Here is a 24,374-nt window from a genome sequence, read left to right as displayed (position 1 = left end):
ACTGTTGGCCATCAGTTTGACATCGTTTAGTCATTAGCGCAAACTATTTGAGCAAAGTCTAGCACCGTGAATCGATGGATTGAAATACATTGCCCGAATCAAAACTTTTATCCGATAACTAGTACAAATTTGATGTTCCACTTCCTCACGACCAGCAAAACGCAGACAAGAACAAGAGACAACTGCGAAGCTGTAACTGTCAAAACGATCAGCTGCTCTAATGTCAAACCAGAGTTGCCAGTGAGAAAAAGTTATCATTGTTGCCAGAAACGTGTTATTTTCGTTATGTCAAGGAAGATCTATAATGTCAAGGGAGAATAAATTACAATATTTTTGTTTTTTAATTTTTTAGTGCTCTGCATCTTTTTAAAAAAGAAAAAACTATACTCTGGTAGTCATAATGGGAAGCTTTATCGTTCCTTCTAAAAAAATCATCTTTTTATCACAAATTTTAGGACCCAATTGGTTGGATTTCACACTTAGTTTAAACAACTGCCCAAGTAACAACGGTAGCTGAATTGCAAGAGCAATGGCTGTTTACGGGTTGGTTTAAGGCGATCAATGCTGCATCAAGTAAGCACTCAAATGGTGTTTAAATAAGCGATGTTTAAGCTACTTTAAGATTTTCAAACCAGTTCACTCCCAAAAGCTGATAAAAAAGCTTAATAGCGGATTTTTCTGCGAAACAATCTGTTTCTAAACAACTATAAACGTCAAACCGTTTTACGGCTGCTTAAAGGTGTTAAAATGTAGAGTGGAAGCTTTCATTAGGCTCACAGCTTTCAAACTACTTTAAGTCTGCTTAAGGGTGTTAAAGTGGCTTTACAAACTTCTACCAAGTTTTCTTTCGGCTCATAGCACACATACTGTCAGATCATAGAATTTCGCAATTCGGCTGACAGCAAAAGTTTGTCAGTTATCGACATTATCGACTGCTTCACGCTAGACGGGCTAGGCTTCTGGTGTAAAGATATTCTCACTGTCTGTTCTGCAGATGCAAATGGGGCGGATCATACGGTGAGTGCTTATGGATCAAAAGATGGTGGGATCGATTCCCGGAAAAAAGACATGCATATTTTTAATTAGCTAGCTTATTTGTACGAATTAAAGTTATTCGAAACTAAAAATATCGCGTTGAAGGCGAAATAAAGATGACGCGTTCCATTTTTTTAAATTTAAAAATAGATTTTTTTGGCTGCATAAAGGTTGATGAAGGGTTGTGTCGTGTCTCTCCTTTTAATGACTGGAATTTTCACGATTTGGAGCATAATTCAGCTCCAAATCTACCATCGACACAACTTTCGAACTCCGATGAAACACGTCCGTCCAAGCTTACATCATCCAAAAAATTGCCTCTCTTGTTTCGCGCAACGCTTTTAATAAACTCGCAACCGCAATTCGAAACGAACGATTCGCTCTCCTTTCCTCTGTTCTGCTCAGACAAGAGAGTGTTGAGCCACGCATTTTGTGCGCACGATGCATGATCTCGTTCACACATGCAGAGGAATTCTTACACTCATACCAGTAAACAAGATCTATATGCCAACACCATTTTGTAACACGGAAAGGAATACAGTGGACCCCCGTTCGTTTGAACGATTCCTCATGCAAACTAACGGGGTTGCTTTTTAATTTGAACAACTGGCCACCCTAAATATGCTGAAACTCGTATAAACTGGCCGCCCTGCTCTTTGTGATTGTTTTGATGGTTTGATTTAGTTCGCAGTTGCAAGCAGCAAATATTTCATTCTCCGATCGAATTTCTATCGTAATCGTTGGGAAACAGATTGTGAAACTGTTTAAACATGCTAGACCAGTAAGTGTTTATGTGCATTGTCCGCATAAGCAAATGATGCCATGTTGAGAATGACATTTGAACCATTTTTAATTTGTACGTCGTGCAAACCAACGGGGTTCAAATTAAAAAGTGTTCAGAATAAAAACGGTCAAACGAACCGGGGTCCATGGTACAAACATTTATAACCTAACTGGATTAATTATCCAACCAACTTATTCTGCCTGACACATTCCCTACAGGTTGATTAAGCGACTGGAAAAGTAGATTGCAAAACTATTTCTCGTTCTAAAAATAGAACTGCCAGCATTGCGCGAATTGGCTATTTAAAAGTGCAAAAAAGTTTCTATTAAGCTTCATTGCAGCTTCGAAAGCAGTTATTAATTAGCCTGAAGCTTGATACAATCACCAAATTTAGATGTTCCTGAAATTGTTACTTGGGATATCTCGCGATTCACGCAACTTACTTCTGAATATAGAAAGATTGAACCAATTCTGACTAGTTGCCAAAACTGTTTAAATAAAATAAACAAAAAAAAAGAGTTGCCGAATAGGTAATTTTACTTTTTGCGCGTCTGTAGATTATCTACCGTCTGTACCAAAAACCAGGTCTCTGACAGGACGCCATAAGAGGCTTATCGGTAACTAAAAACAGGTTCCTGACAGGACGTCATGCTTTCGTAGCAATGGGTTGTATTCTCAGCCACCTCACTGGTCGACTGCTGGACTGCCGATTGCTCAACTAGTTGACTAGACTGCTCGACTGGACTGGTCGATTAGATTGCTCGATTTGATTGCTCGACTTGACTGCTTGACTGGACAGCTCGATTTAACTGCTCGAGCGGACTACTCGACTTAACTACTCGATTGCTTGACACATTTGCTTGACTTACTACTCGACCCGACTACTCGACTTAACTGCACGATTGAGCTGCACGACTGGACTGTTCGATTCGACTGCTCGACTGAACTGCTTGACTGTACAGCATGATTTATCTGCTAGACTAGACTGCTCCACTCAACTGTTCGATTCGGCGCTCGACTCAGCTGCTCGTTTCAACTGCTTGATTGGACTATTCGAATCGGCTGCTCGACTCAACCGCTTAACCCGGTTGCTCGATTCAACCGCTTGACTAGACTACTCGATTTGATTGCTCGACTCAACTGACAGCTTGATTCAACAGCTCGACTAGACTGCTCGACTCAACTGTTCGACTTATCTGCTCGACTGAACCACTAGACCCGACTACTCGACTAGACTGCTCAACTCAATTGCTCGACTAGACTACTCGATTCAACTGCTCGACTGGACTACTCGACTTAACTGCTCGATTAAACAGCTCGACTGGACTGCCCAACTCGACTGCTCGACTCAACTGCTCGGTTGGACTGCTTAACTGAACACCTTGATTTAACTGCTTGACTTCTGTTTGATTCGATAGCTCGACTGGACTACTAGACTCAACTGCTCGACTGGACTGCTCAACTCGAATGCCCGACCCAACTGCTTGACTCGATTGTTTGATTTGACTGCTCGACTCGCCTGCTCAACTCAATTGCTTGTCGCGATATATGGTCGGTGTTAAATCAGACCGGACCAAGACCATTGGCGGAACTAGGGGGGGCTAGGGGGGGCTAAGCCCTCCCTAGAAAAGATTTAGCCCCCCCCTAGAAAGGTTGACTAAGTTTTTTAATTTTTGAAAAACCAATAGTTAGATAACTATATAGGTACGAAAAACTTCAGAGTAAAGTTTATTTGCATGACTGTTATAAGATTCCAGGCATCAATGTGCATATAAAGGGTTAACCATTTATAAGGCCGTGGCAATTAAATTGTCACCTACGAAAAATATTTGTTGTACGACTATAATGACATCAATATGATTATAGAAGCAAAATAAAAAATTTTTGTTGGTGGCAATATAGTTGCCACTGCCTTATATAAAGGGTTAAATTTTAATATGCTGACGAAATAAAACGGTTGAAAAAAATTCCGGGGGCTGTAGCCCCCCCTAGAAATGAGCGCTAGTTCCGCCAATGACCAAGACTCAACTAGTGTTGAATATTTATGCAGAAAGTGATTTACCCCGTGCCTTTTACACACTTTCGTCAATTACCTGCGGCCTGTTCTTTGTGGGTTTTACACACAAAAAATCGTGTTTAAACTGCTGAACATCAGAACATTGCACATACAGAGTAAACGCGACAGCGACGCGACACGACTTCGCTCTCATGTTGCTAAATGCACAAGTCTTGCTTCGGGCGAAAAAGGGCTGTGCGTATAACTACAGCAAGAAAGGTCGCGTCGCGTCGCTTGTCGCTTGCACTCTGGCGGTACCCTAAGCGGGATGTGGCAAGAGCTGTTATGATGAGGTGGACACATTTAAAATAGTAAATATATCCCAGGTAACCAATAAGCAGGGTATGAAATGGAGAGAGTTACCTGGAAGGAGCGTCAAACATAGCTCTGGCTCTCTCAAGCTCCCACCTGGCGCCTCCACGCAGATCTAAGTCAAATGATGACGGTCGATGGCCTTACCCGGAAATGCTTCACGTACTTACTGAAGCAGCTAAGCTAGGAGGTGCGAACTAGAGCGCCTGTTCTCCAGGTGAGGGGCGGCTCACACAGCGTCTGTCTCGTAACGGGCGGCTGAATATGAAATGCTGTATCCCGCAAGCTATACCTAAGATGGCAGACCCATCAGCGGGATGTAGGTATCGCGACCCCGGTGAGGTAGTATACCGAAAACTCAATTACCACGAACAATGAACAAAGAAATTCAGGACGGAACAATCGGTATAGGACACGGCAAGGGACAAGGAAACGATTAAGGGATAACGATTGGAAACTTGGTACCTGGAATGTCCGAACTCTCCATGAACCGGCACGGGCTGGCTTGCTTGCTCGAGAGCTGCATCAACTCGGAGTGGAGATCGCTGCTATTCAGGAAGTTCGGTGGCCAAATTCCGGAGAAAGGGAGTTCCGTGCAGTAGACCCTATTGCAGGCACTTCTTTTAAGTACCACATCTACTACAGTGGCGGTAAGAAAGCTGAACATGGAGTCGGTTTCGTAGTGTTGGGAAAACAAAAGCAACGAGTTATCCGGTGGAGGCCCGTAGATGACCGTATATGCGTGTTGAGGATTAAGGGCAAATTCTTCAACTATAGCCTAGTCAACTTATACGCACCGACAAATGATAAATCCGATGATGCTAAAGACGAGTTTTACGACAAGCTTGAGAGGACCTATGGAGAGTGCCCAAAACATGACGTGAAAATCATCATCGGAGATGCAAACGCGCAGATCGGGAGGGAGGAATTCTTCCGTCCAGTTATTGGAAGACATAGCCTGCATCTGTCGACCAATGATAACGGTCTGAGGCTCATAAATTTTGCCGCGGCCAGAGGAATGGCCATCTGTAGCACCTACTTTCCACGTTTGAATATTCGGAAACAAACCTGGAGGCATCCAAATGGAGACTCTAGCTCTCAGATCGATCATGTCTTGATTGACGGTCGACACTTTTCGGATGTTATCGATGTACGGTCTTTTCGTGGACCAAATATCGACTCTGACCACTATCTCGTAGTGAGTAAGATTCGCGCAAGGCTGTCAAACACGGCGAAAGCTCGCACTGAAAGGACGCTGCGTTTCAACATCCAGCGGTTAACGGCAGACGGCGTTGCAGTGGAGTACGCCAGGAAGCTTCACCAGCGAATCGCAGAACAGCAGGTAGAAGAAGAAGAAGATGTAAATGGGCTGTGGAGGAACATCCATGGTGCCATCCAAACAACAGCGAGAGAGGTGGTAGGCACGACGCGTGGAAGACAGCGTAACAGCTGGTTTGATGCCGAATGCCAGAGAGTGACAGACGAAAAGAACCAGGCCAGGAGTCGCATGCTCACTGCGGCAACGCGTCAAAACAGAGAGAGATACAGAGAGACTAGAGCGGCGGAAAAAAGAATCCATCGTCTAAAGAAACGCGAGTACGAAGAGCACGTGCTTGCCGGCGCAGAGGAGCGATACGCCAGCAACGACACACGGAGTTTCTATAAAACGGTGAGAAGCAGGAATTTTGCCATGCCTGTGATGTGCAATGATAGTGCTGGCAACCTGCTTACCGACAAAACGGCGGTAGCAGCCAGGTGGAAGGAGCACTTCCAGACACTATTGAATGGAGAGGTAAATGAGGAGATCAGCAGGGACAGGATAGAAATTGTAAGCGATGGTCAAGCTGTGGAGCCACCAACACAGGAGGAGGTTAAGAAGGCAATCAGTGAGCTGAAAAACGGTAAGGCTGCTGGGAAGGACGGTATCCCGGCTGAACTTCTAAAAGCGGGGAGCGAGCGGCTGTACGAAGCAATCCACCGGATCATTGTCAGGATCTGGGAGGAAGAACAAATGCCGGAGGAGTGGTTGGATGGCCTCATTTGCCCAATTTTCAAAAAGGGACATCGAATGGAGTGTAAAAACTATCGAGGAATTACATTGCTCAATTCTGCCTACAAGGTGCTTTCCCGTATCCTGTTCTGCAGACTGAGACCGTTAGCGGAGTCCTTCGTCGGCGAGTACCAAGCTGGTTTTCGTGAGGGTCGCTCCACGACGGATCAGATGTTTACCCTGCGCCAGTTGCTAGACAAGTTCCGGGAGTACAACTTGCAGACACACCATCTGTTTGTGGACTTTAAAGCGGCGTACGATTCAGTTAAACGAAATGAGCTGTGGCAGATAATGCTAGAACATGGTTTTCCGACGAAACTAGTTACGCTGATTCGTGCGACGCTGGATGGATCCAAATCATGCGTTAGAATAGCGGGTGAGACCTCAGCTGCTTTCGTGACGTTGGATGGACTGAAGCAAGGGGACGCACTCTCTAACCTGCTATTCAACATTGCCTTGGAAGGTGCATTACGAAGAGCAAACGTGGAAAGGAATGGAACTATCATCACGAAATCTCACATGCTTCTTGGTTTTGCGGATGACGTCGATATCATCGGAATCAACCGTAGAGCAGTAGAAGAGGTCTTTAGGCCCTTTAAAAGGGAAGCTGCGAGATTGGGACTTACCATTAATACCGCCAAAACGAAGTACATGGTTGCTGGTAGGGAACGTGGGAGCTCAAGTGGTGTTGGTGCCGAGGTGGAGTTAGATGGGGAACGATATGAAGTAGTGGAGGAATTTATATACCTTGGTACACTCGTGACATGTGACAACGATGTAAGCCGCGAAGTGAAACGACGAGTTGCAGCCGCGAATCGGGCTTTCTACGGATTACGTAGCCAGCTGAAGTCCCGTAGTTTGCAAATTCGCACAAAACTGGCGCTCTACAGAACACTAATCCTCCCGGTGGCCCTTTACGGACACGAATCATGGACGCTAAAGGAAGCTGATCGGCGAGTGCTTGGGGTTTTTGAGTATAAAATTCTGCGATCTATACTTGGTGGCAAAATGGAAAATGGAGTGTGGCGCAGACGCATGAATCACGAGCTGTACCAAGTATACAAATATGCTGATATAGTGACGGTAGTGCAATGTGGCAGGCTGCGGTGGGCTGGACACGTGGCCAGAATGCCCGATGAAAGAGTAGCCAAAACTATTTTCAGCAGAGAACCAGGAAGAGGCCGTAGACTCCGAGGCAGACCCCGCACCCGGTGGGTGTGTGCTGTCGAAGACGATGCACGTTCAGCTGGTGTTCGTGGGGATTGGAGAACGGCAGCCCAGGACCGACGGTACTGGAGGACTATAATTCGTTCGGCGCAGGATCGGTAACGGACCGTTGCCACTAAAGTAAGTAACCAATGAGCATTAAAATAAGCAGTAAATCAGCCGTTTATTAGCATCCCTGGCGTTTTATACTGCAGGTTGTTGTTTATCAGCTTTTTGACTGCATAACTGTTCCCAACAAACATTTTATTTGAACAGTAGATTATTCAACCGTTATATAGCTAATGTTCAGGGATCAAGCGTTTAATAAGCAATTATACTGCAAAAATGTTTGTTGGGTTGTAAATTGGCATCCACAATTCTATTTAAATTCTTCTTGTTGGCAACTAGCTGCAAATAAGCATTGTCAGCACTATAAGAGGGCTAGCAGTAAAATAGCCGCATATTTTGCCAAAATAGCATTTAAGTAGCATTTAAGGCTACTTAAATGCTTATTGGCTTGCATTTAAATTGCATTGGAAATGCCTATTGGTTACCTGGGTTGAATCAAATAATTTTTGCTTTCGCTATAATCTGCAGGATAGGGAAAGATTTTTGTAATTCGCAGAAAACTTTCACACGCATCATGCTAGATAATTTATTATTATTTCCACCCCATCGACATCTCTATATCGAGCTGCAGGGAACGTCAGCGACAGCATGTCCTGGGTTCAAAATTTGACAGCGGGACCAAATCAGACTGAGGGCAGTTGAGTGAAACGCAGTGCTGAGATGCTATCTTATTTTCGCACACAGGAGATGTTGGCGGCGAAAACATGGCTGCCTGCCGATGGGGTGTCAGCGACAGCATGTCCTGCACGCTTAAAAAATTTAACCCGCGAATGAATAAGATTAACTCAGAAATGAGTGACTTTCAACTCAAAAATGAGTAAAAACCGACTCACTATGACAAAAAGTGGAACAGCCCAAAAATTTGAGTAATGGTAATTTCTAAATTCTGAGTAGTTTAGGTCGACCTCATAACTGAGTTAAATTTACTCGTAATTTGTGTAAGTACTACTCAGTTTTGGGTGAAATGGCACTCATTTTTGAGTAAATATTGCTCATTAATGAGCTTCTACGGTGGAACTCATAAAAGGAGTAAGAGTTACACAAAATAGTGTGTAAAATATACGCATGTTTTGAGCTGTTCCACTTTTCGTGAAAGTGGGTCAAATTTTTTAAGCGTGTGGGCTCAAAATTTGACAGCGGGCCCAAATCAAGTTGCTGGCAGTCGAGTGAAACGAAGTGATGAAATGCTATTTCATTTTCGCTCACGCTGAGATGTTGGCTGCAAAAACATGGTTGCAAATAAATAAATAAATAAATAAATAAATAAAATATTGTGCTTTGCAGCTGTATACCTGGATTAATCCAGATTATTTTCTCTAATGCCAACACGGAGAATAAAAATGTAGTTTCAACCATATTTATGGTTGTTTTACGCACAAACAAAAATTTCGTTTTGTTTCAAACTGAAATGTATGATTGAAATGGAAATATTTATTGTTACATCAATGTTAACTTCAAATTTGAAAATATTTTACTTTTAATTCAAAACTGTTATTTACTTGATTCAAACAGAATCTCGTTTGAAAACAACAATATTTTCAGGTTGTTATAAAAATATTTTATTGAGGCTTAAAGCAACAATCATTTTGTTCGAAACAAACTGGAGCTTTTTCGCTCCGTGAATGTATATGACAAAACAAAACAGCAACATTGCAGTTGTTACTCTTTCTCTTTCTCACTCACAGCATTCGCATTGTCGCAGTTTTTGTGCCAGTCGCACTTTTAGACTGTGGTGTCCAGTAAGGTGCAAAATGCGGGATAACATCAATTACATATCAGGTAAAATCTTCGAGAACACATGTGTTTTACCTCCAGCTCCACCGTATATAAGGTAAGTTTCCGTTTTAATAAAAGCAGTGTGTTTTTAGACCGCTTAACGTTTTGGTGTTTTCTAATCTTCAAGTAGCACAATAATTCGTCCAAACTGTGGTTCAGTTGGTTCTAGATTGAACTGCCTGCGGGAAACGAAATTTTAACCAGCTCACAAACAAGTACTGAAGCGGTCTTCCTGTCCACCAGGAAGACAATCGTATATTTCCCACGCTGTGAAGCGTATACGCAAATCCTTCGCTCACCTGATCTACACAGAAGAAAACACCGGAAGTTCTCCGACGACTAAACGGGGACGGTAAGTAATGTGGAAAAAACATGCACCATGTTTCTTTGTAGGCGGGCAGCCAGCGAACTAACAGGTTTTTGAACCAATTTTCGGTGATTTCAATTTACTCTTGTACGAACACGTTTAGCGTGCAGTATATTTAGTTGCTGCATGGGAGCATGGGACGAAGCAACCGAAGCATAATCAAAGGAAAACCGCCAAAAGCAACAAAAGAGGGTGAAAAGCATCAGGGATACCAGAATTGCAGATGTTAGCAAATAGCCAACTTTGGTGCAAATTTAAAAATTGCAATTTCCAAACTTGCTTTAATAATTTGCTTCAAAGACATTTCAGATTAGTGTGGTTTTTTTGTCAAAATGTGTACAAGATTTACATTTTACATTAATGACGTTGCCTTATAGTAATTCCTATATTATTTATTTCAAGATTTATTTTGTTGATTTTATTTAACAAATCTATTTTTAATTTCAGAGTTTCAAACTTACTGGCATCCCTGCATAGATGAGAGCAGAGAAAGAAAATCTGTCATTTCCTTCCAGAAGTTTCCTTGCCAAACGTGTTTGTTGATCGCTGCGCTGCTAAACTAAACTAACTGCGTATAGTTTTGTTTTTTGTGTTTTGTATGCTTGCTTGGATTTTCAAGGTGGTTTGTCGATAGAAATTTTGCTGGAAAAAGGTATGTATAAAATATTTCATCGATCGAAATTTGCTGTGAAACTAGTAGCTTGCAAGTAGGAAATTAGTGAAACATTAGTTAAACGTGAAGGTTATTATTTCTACATTTTTATTCGTCGTCTTTCTCCCAGCAGCTTAAAACTGTTGTAGCGATTAGGCGTCTATTGAAAAGAGTATATAAACGCTGCTAAAGCGACGGGCAAAGTCTGAAGAACTATTTTTTGAAAGAAAGAAAGAAAATGTCGGCTCCGGTTGGATATGGCACTTTACTGGAGTGTCCGTACAATAAAGCGCACAGAGTGCAGGCTACGGCAATGGCCAGGCACCTCTTCAAGTGTCGTAAAATGTACCCAGACACAAAGTTTGTAATTTGTCCGTTCAATCATGCACACAGAATAGCGGAACCCGAGCTGAAGATGCACACCGCAACTTGCGAAGATAGAGCTAACTTTGATATGTACAAGTATTGTATTACGACGGCTGCGGCCACACACGGTACGACCGAAGCGCAGGAACCGGAATTGATATATAATAATGAAGATCCGATTGCGCCGAAAAAAGTGCATGACGATGATGACGAATGCTGGGACGATCTGCGCATTCCGGCGTACAATCCACAGGAGTACTGTGCCAACGCTAAAATCATTCGTAAGGCTACACTGAAAACACCTGCGGAAAAAAGAAAATTCTACGAAGAAGAAACCCAGCGGCACAGACAACTAGACACAAAAATAAAGCGAGAAAAAGGGGAAGATGACGATAGTAGCAGCTCGAGATCGCGCTCACCAATCAGACGTCGCTCGCCAGTTCGATCCCGTCGCCGGTCCCGGTCACGGTCACGCTCGCCTGCCGTTTCGTCATTCAGACGCTACAGGAAACGTTCCCGATCTAGATCACGTTCAAATTCGCCACTGTCGGTACGCTCTCGCCGCACACGTTCCAATTCCAGAAAATCTCGTTCCCCATCTTCACTGCGTGACCGCAAAAGGAAACGGTCTCGATCCCGGTCGGTCGAACGTCCCGCACCTAGACGGCGTTCGCCGACCCCGGAATACAGCAGGCGCGACCGCGAACGTTTGGCCTCCGATCGGTACGAGCGAGAACGTAGCTCGCGGCCGTACGACTATTACGATTATCCGGCGTCATCTTCTTCACGGTACGACAGCTACGCTCGCTATTCATCGTACGATCGCTATTCTGCGCGATCCAGCGGTCACCGCGAGCGGTATTCCAGTAATGACCATGACGATGAATACATCTATCGTCGTGATTTCCGGGATTAATTAGGTTTATCTTTTTTTTTTTTTTAATTTTGAATTATATTATGAAAATAAGAATTTACTTTTTACTTATATTTGTAAAATTATTTACCTCTCACTTACAAACATTACGCTGAATGGTGAATTTCATGTAATCTAACCTGTACGAAATCGAAAGTTCGTTCAATAAAAATATTCACTACGCATGAAATGTTGACTTTGGATTTTGGCTGTTTCGAACAAGAAAAAGAACCCTCCCACGGGCGCGAGGCATTTCAGTTTTCAACAGGTAAGTTTTATTGCTGGATCACGATTCTTTTATAACAGTTCACTGGGCCACACCGTCTCCGTTTGCGGAAGATAACTTTGAAAGGCTGTCCTCAAACTCGACCGGTTCGATCTTGCGCTTCGCATCGTCGTACCTGGGTGGGCCAATCAGGGCAACGACTTGGTCGTAGTTAAGCGTTTCGTGCCTCAGCAGGGCTTCGGCGAGGGTGCTTAACATTTCGGCATTATCCCGCAACAGCTGCTCGGTTCGTTCGTACGCTTCCGTTATCATCCGACGTGCTTCCTGGTCGATTACGTCACCCAGGTGCTTCGAGTAGGGCTTCGCCGCGTACGGGTTGGTTTCGCTTTCCTCGGAAAACGAAATCGGTCCGATGGTGCCGTTCATACCAAAGTATTTTATCTGCCGAAAAAATAAGCGATTAAAATCTTTAGATTGATTTATGAAAAAGTAAAGTAGGCTGTGCTTAAAAGATGCATGTTCAAAGATTTGCAATTCGAATGACGCTAGTGAAGTAACCATGACAACATAAAATCTGTCTGTAACTTTAGTCCGCAGTTTTTAATTTAATCGGGCAGTATTTTTCGGTGAGTATTGCGTTAAAATAGTTCCAATTTCAAGTCCTATAATTTATATTTAAAGTTTAGTTGCAAGCCTAATTTAAGCTCAACCTTAAATTCAAATTTAATTCTGATTTCACGCTCAATCTCAACACCGATTTTAACCGTTGACATTTTCAAGCCTAATTTTAAGTTTACACTTTCAACCAAGTGCGATTTAAATTTGTAATCAAGTAGGCAATCGTATGCTTGGTTACGCAGTTATAGGGTTGCCAAGTCCGAAAATTTCAAAACCCGGCCGGTCGTTCCTGCCTTCAAAACCTGCGGGGGAGGGGGGGGGAGGGGTTGTGGCAGCATATTACTAGAGGATTTACCTGGAATATGTAAAGTGCGTAATGTAATGTGTAGAGGATCATCGGAATCGAAATCACAACGAACATTGCATGGATTATTGAAGATACTAGAAGACAACTAGTTGCTTCTGGTGCTGGTGGACAATTTAAAGTATATTACCGCCAGAAGCAAAGTATTGTCACTGCAAAACTGGCTAACTACAATGATCCACTGTTCAGGATTGCTAATAAATTTATCAGAAAATTTAACAAATCAGAAAAAAAGTACTAATCCGGCTTCCTATGTCGGAAAACCGGCCTTTTTGCAGGATTGACCGGTCACCGGCTTTGCAGGTGAAAAACCGGCCACTTGGCAACCCTACGCAGTTATAGCAACATAGGTTTGTTAATTTTTCATAACATTTAGTTACACATTTGCTCTCGTTCAATACAGACTAGTTTCATTAGTTCTCCTGTTTTATTCTTGAAACGTCCATTTACAATAGGTTATGGGCACGATCAAGGATTCGGCGCATGGAATTCCTCAGTTCAGCGGAGGTCCAGGTTTCCATAACTGGAGTTTCCGAGTCCGAATGTTCCTGGATGCAGCAGGAGTTATGCATACGCTTACTGAAGATTCCCCGTTGGTGGCCGAAGAAAGGCAGAAATTCAGTGAAGCGGACAGGAAAGCCAAATCTTTATTGATTAGTTTCTTTGGAGACGACTGTCTGGAGATTATTCGTGAAAAATCTGCTGCGAAGCAAATGTGGCAAGCTCTGGAAAATTGCTTTGCGAAAAAGTCCCTTGTAACTCAAAACTTAGTCCGGTATCATCTAGTAATCTTTGAAGGTTTGATTCGACAACTAGCAGTCGCAGGTGCTGAACTAACGGAAGCTGACCTGATTGTGATGTTGTTCGGAACCCTTCCGGAATGTTATGATCCATTGATTACGGCACTGGAAAAACGCAGCGATGACGAGTTAACGGTGGACCTGGTCAAACAAAAGTTTTTGGCGGAGAAGGTAAAGCTGCTTGACAGACAGAAAGATTCGTCGGAAAAATCAGCAGCATTCGTTGGTGAAAAAGGTAGAGGAAAACCTAAATTTTTCAACGACAAGTGCCACGAATGTGGCCGAAAAGGGCACATGAAAAAGGATTGTCGGTAAAAAGGTATCATGGAAGCTAACGTCGCTACAGGCAACAAAGCAGTTAGCTTTATGATCAAACGCAAAGAAGCAACAGGGTCGCGTAGTGGAAAATTGATTTTCAAGCTGGATTCTGGATCAAGTGACCATTTAGTCAATGATGCCAGTGTGTTCTCGTCGTCGTCAACCTTGTGCAAACCAATTGTTATCCAAGTTGCAAAGGATGGTGAAACTCTTATAGCGAAAAAGAATTGATGGCTGTAGTAACGAGCAAGTTCCAGTAAATATCAACGAAGTGCTTTATATTCCTGAGTTACGAGATAACTTGATGTCAGTCAAACGGTTGACTAAGGCAGGAATTTCTGTGCTGTTTGCTGGGAAGCAGGCTTTTCTTTGTAAAAATGATCAGATTCTTGTAACGGCAGAGCTGAGAAACAGTTTAAACAAGTTGGAAATTAGCGTCGATTCGCCAACTGTATATTTATGCGAAGCGGAAACAAGCGAATTGTGGCATCTACGAATGGGACATCCCAGTGATCAAGCAATGTCACTATTAGTACAACATGATATGGTTACTGGTATCAATGTAAAGCCGAAGCCAATTGGTTTCTGTGATCCTTGTGTGCAAGGCAAACAATGCCGTGAACCCTTCAACGGAACTAGACAGCGTGCAACTCGACCGTTGGAAAGGATTCACTCGGATGTATGTGGTCCCATTGATCCCGCGCCATGGGACGGCTCGAGATACTTTGTATCATTCATAGATGATTACACCCATTTTTCGGGTCTTTTCTCTTGCGCAAGAAGTCTCAAGTGTTCGAGAAACTTAGTGAATTCGAAGCTATGGCGAAGGCGGCTACATGTTATACTATTTCAAAGCAGACGGTGGACCAGGGTAGAGAATACGGTTCAAACGAACAGAAGCAGTGGTTAAAGTCAAAAGGAATTCAAGTTGAATCAACGGTTGCATACACACCTCAACAAAATGGCGTTGCTGAGCGTTTTAATCGGACGCTTATAGAAAAAGTACGGGCAATGTTGTTGGACTCTCAGGTTCCAAATCATATGTGGTCAGAAGCTGCTCTTACTGGTTTTTATTTGCTGAACCGAAGCCCGATGACCAATCTGTCGTGTAAGATGACTCCTGCGGAACTCTGGTTTGGTGTTAAACCAAATTTGAAAAAGCTACGTATTTTCGGTTGCAAAGCTTTTGCGTGAATTCCAAACCAAATGAGGCAGAAATTAGATGCAAAGAGTGTAGAAGTTGTCATGATGGGTTACGCACCAAACGGTTACCGGCTGTAGGACGGGACGCGCAAAAAGATCATCGTAGCTCGTGATGTGAAATTCAACGGCACCAAACGGTTACCGGCTGTAGGACAGGACGCGCAAAAAGATCATCGTAGCTCGTGATATGAAATTCAACGCTGTTTTCTTAGTTGTACCGTACCAGTTTGAACAAGAGAGGGAAAAAGAAGCTGATGTTCAACGTGCTACAGAAGCAGACGAAGACGATGAAAACTTCCATATTGAATTATGGAGAATCTTTATGTCAATGTTGATGAAGAACGCGATAGTCCAGGATCATCAGCGCTTCCTTCACAGCCAGAATATCACGAGTCTCAAGGACAAATGTTGATGAGGCGCAGTGAGCGGGAGCTCACTCTTCCTGATAAGTATTTGGATTACTTCGTTGGTTACGGAGCAACTTCTGGCAGTGACTTTCCCACAGATATCCCACAAAGCTTCAACGTCATGATTGTGAAGACTGGCTACAGGCAGTGCGGAGCGAACTCGAATCTCTTAAGGTGAATGACGTGTCCGGCTGGAATGAAACCACTTAAATCGAAATCGGTATTTCGTTTAAAGGAGGACGAGAATGGTCGAGCAGTGCGCTACAAAGCACGGTTAGTAGGAAAGGGCTACCTACAAAAGGCAGGAACAGATTTCCAGGAGACCTACGCGCCGGTTGCTAGATTGGCCACTATCCGGGTTGTGCTAGCGGTTGGAGTTCACCACCAATTTTATTTTCATCAAATGGATGTGCGCACAGCTTTCTTGCATGGTCAGCTCAAGGAAACAATCTACAGGGAGATCCCGGACAGTGTGTCTAAGAAACCTGGACAAGCTTGGAAATTGAACAAGTCGCTATACGCTAAAACGCTAAAACAATCTCCACATTGTTGGAATGAGCGATTCAACGAAGAACTTTTAAAGTTGGGTTTCTCAAGATCTAAGAATGATTATAGTCTGTAGACAAAATTAAGACAATAACGATGAACTCTTCCTGATAATTTATGTCGATGATCTGTTGATTGCGGGTCGTAACTTGATCACCATCAAGAGTTTGAAGAGTAAGTTGACCGAGGTTTTTGAAATGTCTGACTGTGGCGAACTGCGTTATATCTTGGGAATCAAAGTCGATTACAAATTATCGGTCGGTATTACGAAGCTACAAAAGGCAAGCATTGATCGACTGATGAGAAACTTCCAGATGAGTGACTGCAATCCTGTTAAAACCCCGATGGAGAAAAGTTTGTCACCAGATCAGACAGGACCGAATACAGCAGAACCATACCGTGAACTGCTGGGATCTTTGGTGTATCTTATGCTGTGCGTAAGACCTGATATTTGTTTTCCAGTTGGATGTCTTGGACGTTTCCAGCAGAACCCTGCAGTACAACATTGGAAGGCGCTGAAACGTGTTGTTAGGGATCTTCAAGGTACTAGGGATCTAGTTTTGCAATATACAAGGAGTAACATTAGTAAGCCATTAGTCGGATATGCAGATGCAGTAGAATCAATATATATTGATTATACTGTTTACCCCAAAGAAAATGATACGACAGTGTACCTCTCCACCTTGGCCAAATCATACTCTGATTTCTTTAAAAACCGCCAAGAGACTAGCGCTCAAAAGATTGTCTAAGTTTCGTACAAATCCACTTAAATACCATTACATCTCTTCAAATAACCGTTACAAGCGTTTAAAAAAGCTTTAAGTTCATATCAAAACCAAATTCAACGGAATCTTCATAACAATCCTAAAAAATTCTGGCATTATATAAACCAGCAGAGAAAAGAAAGCGGCTTACCAACCACCATGAACCTCGAAGATGATAAAGCTACGACTGCTGCCGGCATATGTGAGCTTTTCCGCAAACAGTTTAGAGCTGTCACCCAACTATAACTGCTCAAGTAGTACTCAATGCGTGCTCGAAGCTTAAAAGTTCCACAAATCTTGATGGCATTTCGTCTATTATACTGAAAAAGTGCTGCGTAGCTCTTTGTGCTCCATTGGCAAGTATTTGCAACGTCTCTCTACTTTCGGCAATTTTCCTACTGCATGGAAAACCTCATATGTTTTTCCGGTGCATAAAAAAAGGTTCGAAGCAAAACGTTTCCAACTATCGTAGTATAGCTTTTCTTTGCGCTGTTTCAAAGCTTTTTGAGCTCATTGTTCTAGCATGCCTTACCACCTACGGTTTCTCTACTTACATTGCCGAAAACCAGCATGATTTTGTATCCAAACGGTCCACTTGCTGATTTCCTATACATCTTTCATCGCTCGCTCAATGCAAAACCATCTTCAGGTCGACGCAATATATACCGATTTATCAGTGGCCTTCGACAAAATAAATCAAATCGCTATCTCGAAACTTCAGTGGCTTGGGTTGTTGCTGCGCAACAAATTAAAGAATACGTTTAGTGTCTCTACAAATGTTTTGGAATAAAATAATAGATTTTGATGGCGATATTTGCGGCCAATATTTAATAGTTATTAATTTTAATATAAGTTGTGGTAAGGATCTCTTATAGTGATCTTTAGATCTCACTGTACCGCAATCTTTCTTAGTATCGTTTGACCGGATATTATCATTGTCATTTTACCTGAGCGATGATACTGACAATCAGTGACGGTAAGGCGTTGCCGATCCCACACGGCAGAGCTCCCAGATGACGGAGGTTCGTCCCACAGAGTGTGACAGTCCCCCCAGTATGTCGTGGTCATTGATCCGACTTACTCCCATTGGAACCCACGTCCAACACTTCTATCTTGACTGCAGGCCTCTCGAGCAGTCCGCTCGACGTTTGTAGTGTTGCTCGACGTATCTGTCCATCCTTGGAAGGTACTACTGCTACCACACGCCCTAGTGGCCAACAGTTTCTGGGGAGCTTGCTGTCTGCTATCAAAGCTACGTCACCAACGTTGAGAGGTTTGGCTGGCTGGAACCACTTTGATCGACGCGTTATCGTGGGCAGGTACTCTGCGAGCCATCGTTTCCAACACTGATCTGCGTAGAGCTGCGACGTTTTCCATGAGTTTTTTAGGTTCTGCGGTTCTTGGTTGAAGGCAATTGGTGGTTTACTACCGTTTGAGGAACCCAGTAGAAAGTCATTCGGGGTTAAAGCAGCGTTGTCATCATCAAGTGGTATATGAGTTAATGGTCTTGAATTAATCATCATTTCTATCTCGCTTAACATGCTTCTAAGAAGCTCATCTGTGGGGAGTCGTGCGGGCTTTACTTGGTTCAGAACCTTTTTTACCAATTGAACTAAGCGTTCCCAGCTCCCCCCAAAATGCGGTGCGGCCGGAGGATTGAAGGTCCATTTCGTGTTTGGGTCGGTAAACTCTGCCATGATTTTATTTTGATCGACGATTTGCAACGCCTCCTTTAGTTCACGACTGGCGCCAATAAAGTTTGTACCTTGATCGCTGATAAATTCGATTGGAGCTCCCCTTCTGGCAATAAAATTGCGTATGGCGAGTATGCAGGAGTTAGTAGATAGCGAATGAGCAACCTCCAGGTGTATTGCTCGGATTGTCAAACAGGTAAATAGAACACCCCAGCGTTTTTCTACGTGCCTGCCTACTACTACTTGGAGCGGTCCAAAGTAGTATATACCTGTATACGAGAATGGCTGAGAATACGCAGCGAGACGACAGTTAGGTAAATCTGCCATCCTTGGAGGTTGTGGTTTAGCACTTAAGATCTTACAACGTTGGCAATTACGACGTAGTCTATTGTATACCGTACGAAGCTGTGGTATGTAGTATTTTTGCCGTATTTCGTTCAGGGTCGTTTCATGGTTTACGTGGTGGTATTTTGTGTGAAAATCAGCGATAATCAAGTTTGTGACGTGATTTGATTTGGGAAGTAGTATCGGATGCTTGGCTGCTTCATTTATCAATAGGCAGTTTGCGATCCGTCCTTGCATTCGTAATGTACCGTAATTATCAATTGTAGGGCATAGTTTATATAAACTGCTATGCTTTCGGAGCAGGCGTGTACCCCCTGCCAACGTCGGTTTGGTTTCTCGCATAATCTTTACTTCTTCTGGATAACCTTCTAATTGCGTTTGCTGGTATATAACATTTTCAGCAGCTCCAAGTTCTTCTTGAGACAGTGGACCGTAGTTTATAGGCATTTTCGCTCTTTTTAAACGAATGTTAGCTAGGAAGCGAAGAGCATAGGCTACTGCTCGTAGTAGCCGCTTCCATTTAGAAAAGCGTTCGACACAAATAGATGGATCATAAGACGTATGATGTAGAACATTCGCACGTAACTCTTCGGTAGTAGTTCCAGGAACTCTGTTGTCCAAAGGCCATTCAGTTTTCGGTTTCCACATAAAATCTGGCCCACGGAACCAACGACTCGATGGTGTCAGGTCGGGAAGTTTCGTCCATTTGGTGCCTTCATCTGCCACGTTCAACTTCGTCGGTAGCCAGTTCCATTCACTGAGCTCCGTTGTTTCGAGAATTTCTCCGACCCTGCTCGCTACGAATGGACTATATCGTCGATGATCCGATTGTAGCCAGCACATTACGTTTCGCGAGTCAGTCCAAAAATATCTCTCCGATGTTTTGATACGGTGAGACTCTCTGATCGCATTCGCCAAACGAGCTCCAATAACAGCGGCCAACAGTTCCAAACGCGGAATAGATACGTATTTCAGTGGGGACACCCTAGTTTTCGAACCAATTAATGCGCACTCTATCACTCCATTTTGTTCGAACCGGAGATATCCGACAGCGGCAAACCCATTCTCGCTCGCATCCACAAACATGTGCAGCTGGATCAAGTTTCTCTCGTTGACCGAGGTGATCTGCCGGTAGCATCGAGGAACGTTTATCTCTTCAACCTTGGGGAGTAATTGTATCCATTGCATCCATTTTTCCAATGAATCGGATGGTATTTCGTCGTCCCAGCCCGTTCCAGCTCTTGGTCGTGGTTTGGCGAAAGCTTGAAAGTAAAGGTGTCTGTCTCTGTGCGCCAGTACATGCCGAGTACTTTCTCGGTAGCCGTTAAAAGGTTCATGCTTATCTCAGCTTGCTCTCCGCCTAAGTGTTTCGAAACCGTTGGTGAATTCGTTAACCAATTGCGGATTTCGAATCCTCCTTGGGCATGAATATATCGAACGTCGTTGGCTAACTTTACTGCTTCCGCTTCGGTCTCTGTGCTCGTCAACATGTCGTCCACATAGTGTTCTTTTATAATGCAGTCGACTGCCTGGGGATATTGGTGACGAAACCTCTCTGCGTTACTATTCTTTACAAACTGTGCACTGCTTGGGGAACACGTCGCACCGAATGTCATGACGTTCATCACGAATACCTCCGGTTTACGACCAATGACGGCCAATTTTTGCAATCGCAGCTAAGTAGTTTTGCTGACTGGTATAATACCAATAGGATGCAATTAAATGCTTCCAAATGGTCCTGTATCTCTTTTACACCCAAGAAATCAATTGTAACATTTGATTATAAAATATCTTACGTTGTACTAAAGCGGGAAACAGTTGTAAAAGACTTAGGAGTTTTGCTGGACTCCAAGCTGATATTCAAGGATCACATAGCCTTCATCTGTTCTAAAGCCTCGAGAAATCTTGGCTTCTTATTCAGGGCCACAAAGCAGTTTACTAGCAGTCCATGTTCATCTCCATGTTTATCTATCTTTATCTCCGACATCTTAACGTCGTTTGTTGATTGTTCCGATATTCTACAACTCCTAAACATAAACATTCGCCGCAGAAATCTTCGATCCTATGCCTTTTTTTACCTTCCCGTCTCTCGTACTAATTATGGTAGTAATGAGCCTTTCAGTAGCATGTGTCGCGTTTTTAATAAATGTTATAATGCTTTTGATTTTAATGTATCTCGAACCGTTCTAAAAACTCGTTTTCGTTGCGCTCTAAAACAAATGTAGTTTGTCCTTTATAATATCAATAGTAACGTGTTAGTCCTAAGCTCCTATTTTTTGTACACATCTAGTTCTTGTAAGTTATTTGTTAAGAAACCTATGTGCACCTTGTTTCAAGTTAAAAAATGTATCATTTGGCGTAAATCTGTTGGTACCAAAAGATAGGTGGTTTTGTGCCTACTGGAGAAGGAACGTTATAACTGTTCCACTCCAGCGGGGTTTCCCTTCTCAAATAAACAATAAACAATATTATTGATAATGAATTACAAACTGCAAATACAAAATGAAAACCGGAGAAGAAAGGAAAAAAGAGAGTCAAAAATCAAAAATACGCGATAGAAAAGGTGGTAAAACGGGATATCAAAAAAAGGAAAATTGCACAGACGACGACGGAAAACGATAAGGAGAGAAAGAGTTATGAAAATACCAAAACTGGAAGCAAAAAAGGACTGATAACGGGCATCACAAAAATCGAGTTAAAAGCATAAGGAAAAAACGGGAGTGCAAATAAGAAAAAAGGAAAAGAAAACGGGCCCCGTAGCCGCAATGTTACTGAATTTGCTTGGATAGCCAAGTGGCCGTAGGTTTGAATCTTAGAGTAGAAAATCAGGTCATTCAATGTCAAGCGACCTCAGCACATTTTATTTATGCTGAATTCTATATTACCCCGATTGGGCCTCTTGAGAGTGCAAAGTCACTCTTAATAGTTTAAAGCGTACTGGTCAGAGGAATGCAATGAGTCCTCGCCAGGAACAGCTATAGTGTGGGATAGTACTGGCAGTGAGGGACGAGTGAGTAAATCACAATGCTTCACGAGCTACTTGGGCGCGTACCACAAGGGAGGAATCTGGGACCATTGCTATTTTTTTTCTTAAATTTCAAACGACGGTATACCATCAGGCCGATGTTTGCTTCATACTGACGATGGTCGGGTGTCCCACTTTTAGTAAATGTCTGAGCACTCTAGTTGTTTTCATACAGACTATGTTAAACTTGGCAAGGTTCTAACCAAAGAACGGTGGTTAAACCGAATCTCTTACTCACCTGTGCGTACGCCATCTTGGTGACTTTCTCCAGGTCATTCTGCGCTCCGGTGGTAATCCGTTCGAAGGTGATATTCTCCGCCGCCCGTCCGCCTAGTGCCATGCACATCTTATCGAACAGTTGCTCTTTGCTGTACAATTTTTGCTCTTTCGGTGTGTACTGGGCAAATCCGAGAGCCAAGCTGGTCCTGGGTACGATTGTCACTTTGAGCAATACGTCGGAATTGGGCAGTAGCCAGCCAACAAGCGCGTGTCCGGACTCGTGGAATGCAATCACCCGTCGTTCGGTTTGTGTCAGCGCGTGTGAGCGCTTTTCCGTTCCACCCACCAAGCGCTCGACGGCATATTCCAGATTTGCCGTCGTAACCGTTTTCTGGCTTGAACGTGCAGCGTGCAGGGCTGCTTCATTGCACACATTCGCAATATCGGCTCCGGAAAAACCAGGCGTAAGGGTCGCTAACCGAGCCGAGTATTTTTCGGGCGCTGCTGCCAAGGCGATTCCCGACAGATGCTTTTCGAAAATCTCCTTCCGCTCCGTCAAATTCGGCAAATCAATTAGAATATGCCGATCGAAGCGACCGGGTCGAAGTAAAGCTTTATCCAGAATATCTGCCCGGTTAGTACTCGCCAGCATCAGCACACCCTCTCTAGAGGCCATTCCATCCATTTCAACTAGCAGTTGGTTAAGGGTTTGCTCGGACTCCCCCGAGCTAACTCCACCGAAACTACCGCCACCATCCCGTTGCCGACCGATAGCATCAATTTCGTCGATATAAACTATACAGGGAGACCGTTTGCCCGCTTCCTTGAACAGATCTCGTACACGAGCGGCTCCCAGCCCTCCTATCATTTCAATAAACTCCGAACCGTTCATACTAAGGAAAGGAACCTGAGCTTCGGTGGCCACTGCTTTCGCTAGTAAGGTTTTTCCACATCCAGGAGGACCTAACAGTAAGGCCCCCTTCGGTACTTTTGCCCCCAATCTTTGGTACCGATCGGGTGATTTAAGGTAATCAATAAACTCTTTAACCTCCTGTTTGGCTTCCTGCAAGCCGGCCACATCTTTAAACCAAACGCCTCGACCACCATCAACCGGATCGACAAGGGTGAATTTTGCTCGTCCCATTTGAGTCTGAAAAACATAAACAATTTTACTCGCAATAGAACCAATCATTCACCATTTTTTTTCTTACGAACGAATCCATACTGATAGGACTTCGAATGCCCCGCATTCGACTGAGCAGAGCAATAATCACCCCGGTTGCAATCAGCGTAAACAAAATCCGCCCGCTCACGTCACCGCTACGCTCAAACTGCACCGAAACCCCATCCTTGATGCCCAGTCGCTTCTCCACCAGGCGCAGCTTTTCCTCGAACTTGTTCACATCCGCTACGGCCATGTGGAAGATGTTCGAGTGCGCCCGCCTTCCCTTAATGATCGCCCCGTCATGCAGCAGAATCGTTACCATTTCCATGTCCGGGTGGACTACCACTTCTTTCACCTCACCGGCCGCCAGCATGTGGTGAACGAACTCGTGCCAGCTGACGTACCGAGTGGTTGCTTCCGGCCGGTTTCGATTCGGCACAACCATCGTCAAAAAGGCCACCAGAGTGTAGATTGTTACCATCAGAACTAGCGTTTTCGTTACCACCGACATCATTTTCTCCTTGTCATCGTTGTCCTTTTTGCCACCACCACCACCACCACTACCAGCTCCTTCACCGTCACTCGAGTTTGACTTGTCCGATTTTTGTTGCTGGTATGGCCTGCTGGAAGTATGCAGATTGCGTGCCAGAACATGCTGCGGAATACCGTAGGAACGGGCAAACAATCGTATAATAGCGCGATATTCATCCTCTAATTGATGCAAGAAGCGTTGGTTGTGGCAAACGACAGTGAGCCGGTTCTTCCTCACCGTGGATGGTACCGGTATTCCAAAAGTGGTTGTTCCATTACTAGCAAGGGCTGGAGCTAATCTTCCCAGAGACAATCCACTTAGACGGCTGGTTAGCAATCTTTTACAGCGTTCTAAGCGTAACATTTTGTAACAACAATTTTTTACAGCATTTAGCTTAGGATCACGGTTGATTTTTGCTAGTAAATTCGAACTTTCGTTTAATTTCGATTATGTTATGAAATTATTAACTTCAACCTGCTGTCTTTTTTGTGCAACTTTTTCA

At 43.6% G+C, this 24,374-nt stretch overlaps 2 protein-coding genes across 3 annotated transcripts; one reads left to right on the top strand and one right to left on the bottom strand.

The window, feature by feature from the left end:
• The first annotated feature begins 10,276 nt into the window (after positions 1-10,276).
• On the top strand, positions 10,277-11,829 carry LOC128745271 (arginine/serine-rich coiled-coil protein 2). Of its 2 annotated transcripts, none has more exons than XM_053842310.1 (2): positions 10,277-10,367; positions 10,501-11,829. In XM_053842310.1, the coding sequence occupies exon 2, from the start codon at positions 10,606-10,608 to the stop codon at positions 11,647-11,649; it is 1,044 nt and encodes a 347-aa protein (XP_053698285.1). In that variant the 5' UTR covers positions 10,277-10,367; positions 10,501-10,605; the 3' UTR covers positions 11,650-11,829. The 2 variants fall into 2 exon arrangements, with proteins under 2 accessions (XP_053698285.1, XP_053698277.1); XM_053842302.1 differs by having other exon boundaries at positions 10,280-10,367; positions 10,498-11,829.
• Positions 11,830-11,833: 4 nt separating this feature from the next.
• On the bottom strand, positions 11,834-24,374 carry LOC128745260 (paraplegin). Its single transcript, XM_053842291.1, has 3 exons — positions 23,387-24,374; positions 22,195-23,325; positions 11,834-12,313 (listed from the first exon to the last, which is right to left on the bottom strand). The coding sequence occupies exons 1-3, from the start codon at positions 24,233-24,235 to the stop codon at positions 11,954-11,956; spliced, it is 2,340 nt and encodes a 779-aa protein (XP_053698266.1). The 5' UTR covers positions 24,236-24,374; the 3' UTR covers positions 11,834-11,953.

The sequence above is a fragment of the Sabethes cyaneus genome, chromosome 1 (assembly GCF_943734655.1).
Source record: "Sabethes cyaneus chromosome 1, idSabCyanKW18_F2, whole genome shotgun sequence".
Taxonomy (NCBI): Eukaryota; Metazoa; Arthropoda; class Insecta; order Diptera; family Culicidae; genus Sabethes; species Sabethes cyaneus.
This window is presented reverse-complemented; position numbering and strand designations above follow the sequence as displayed.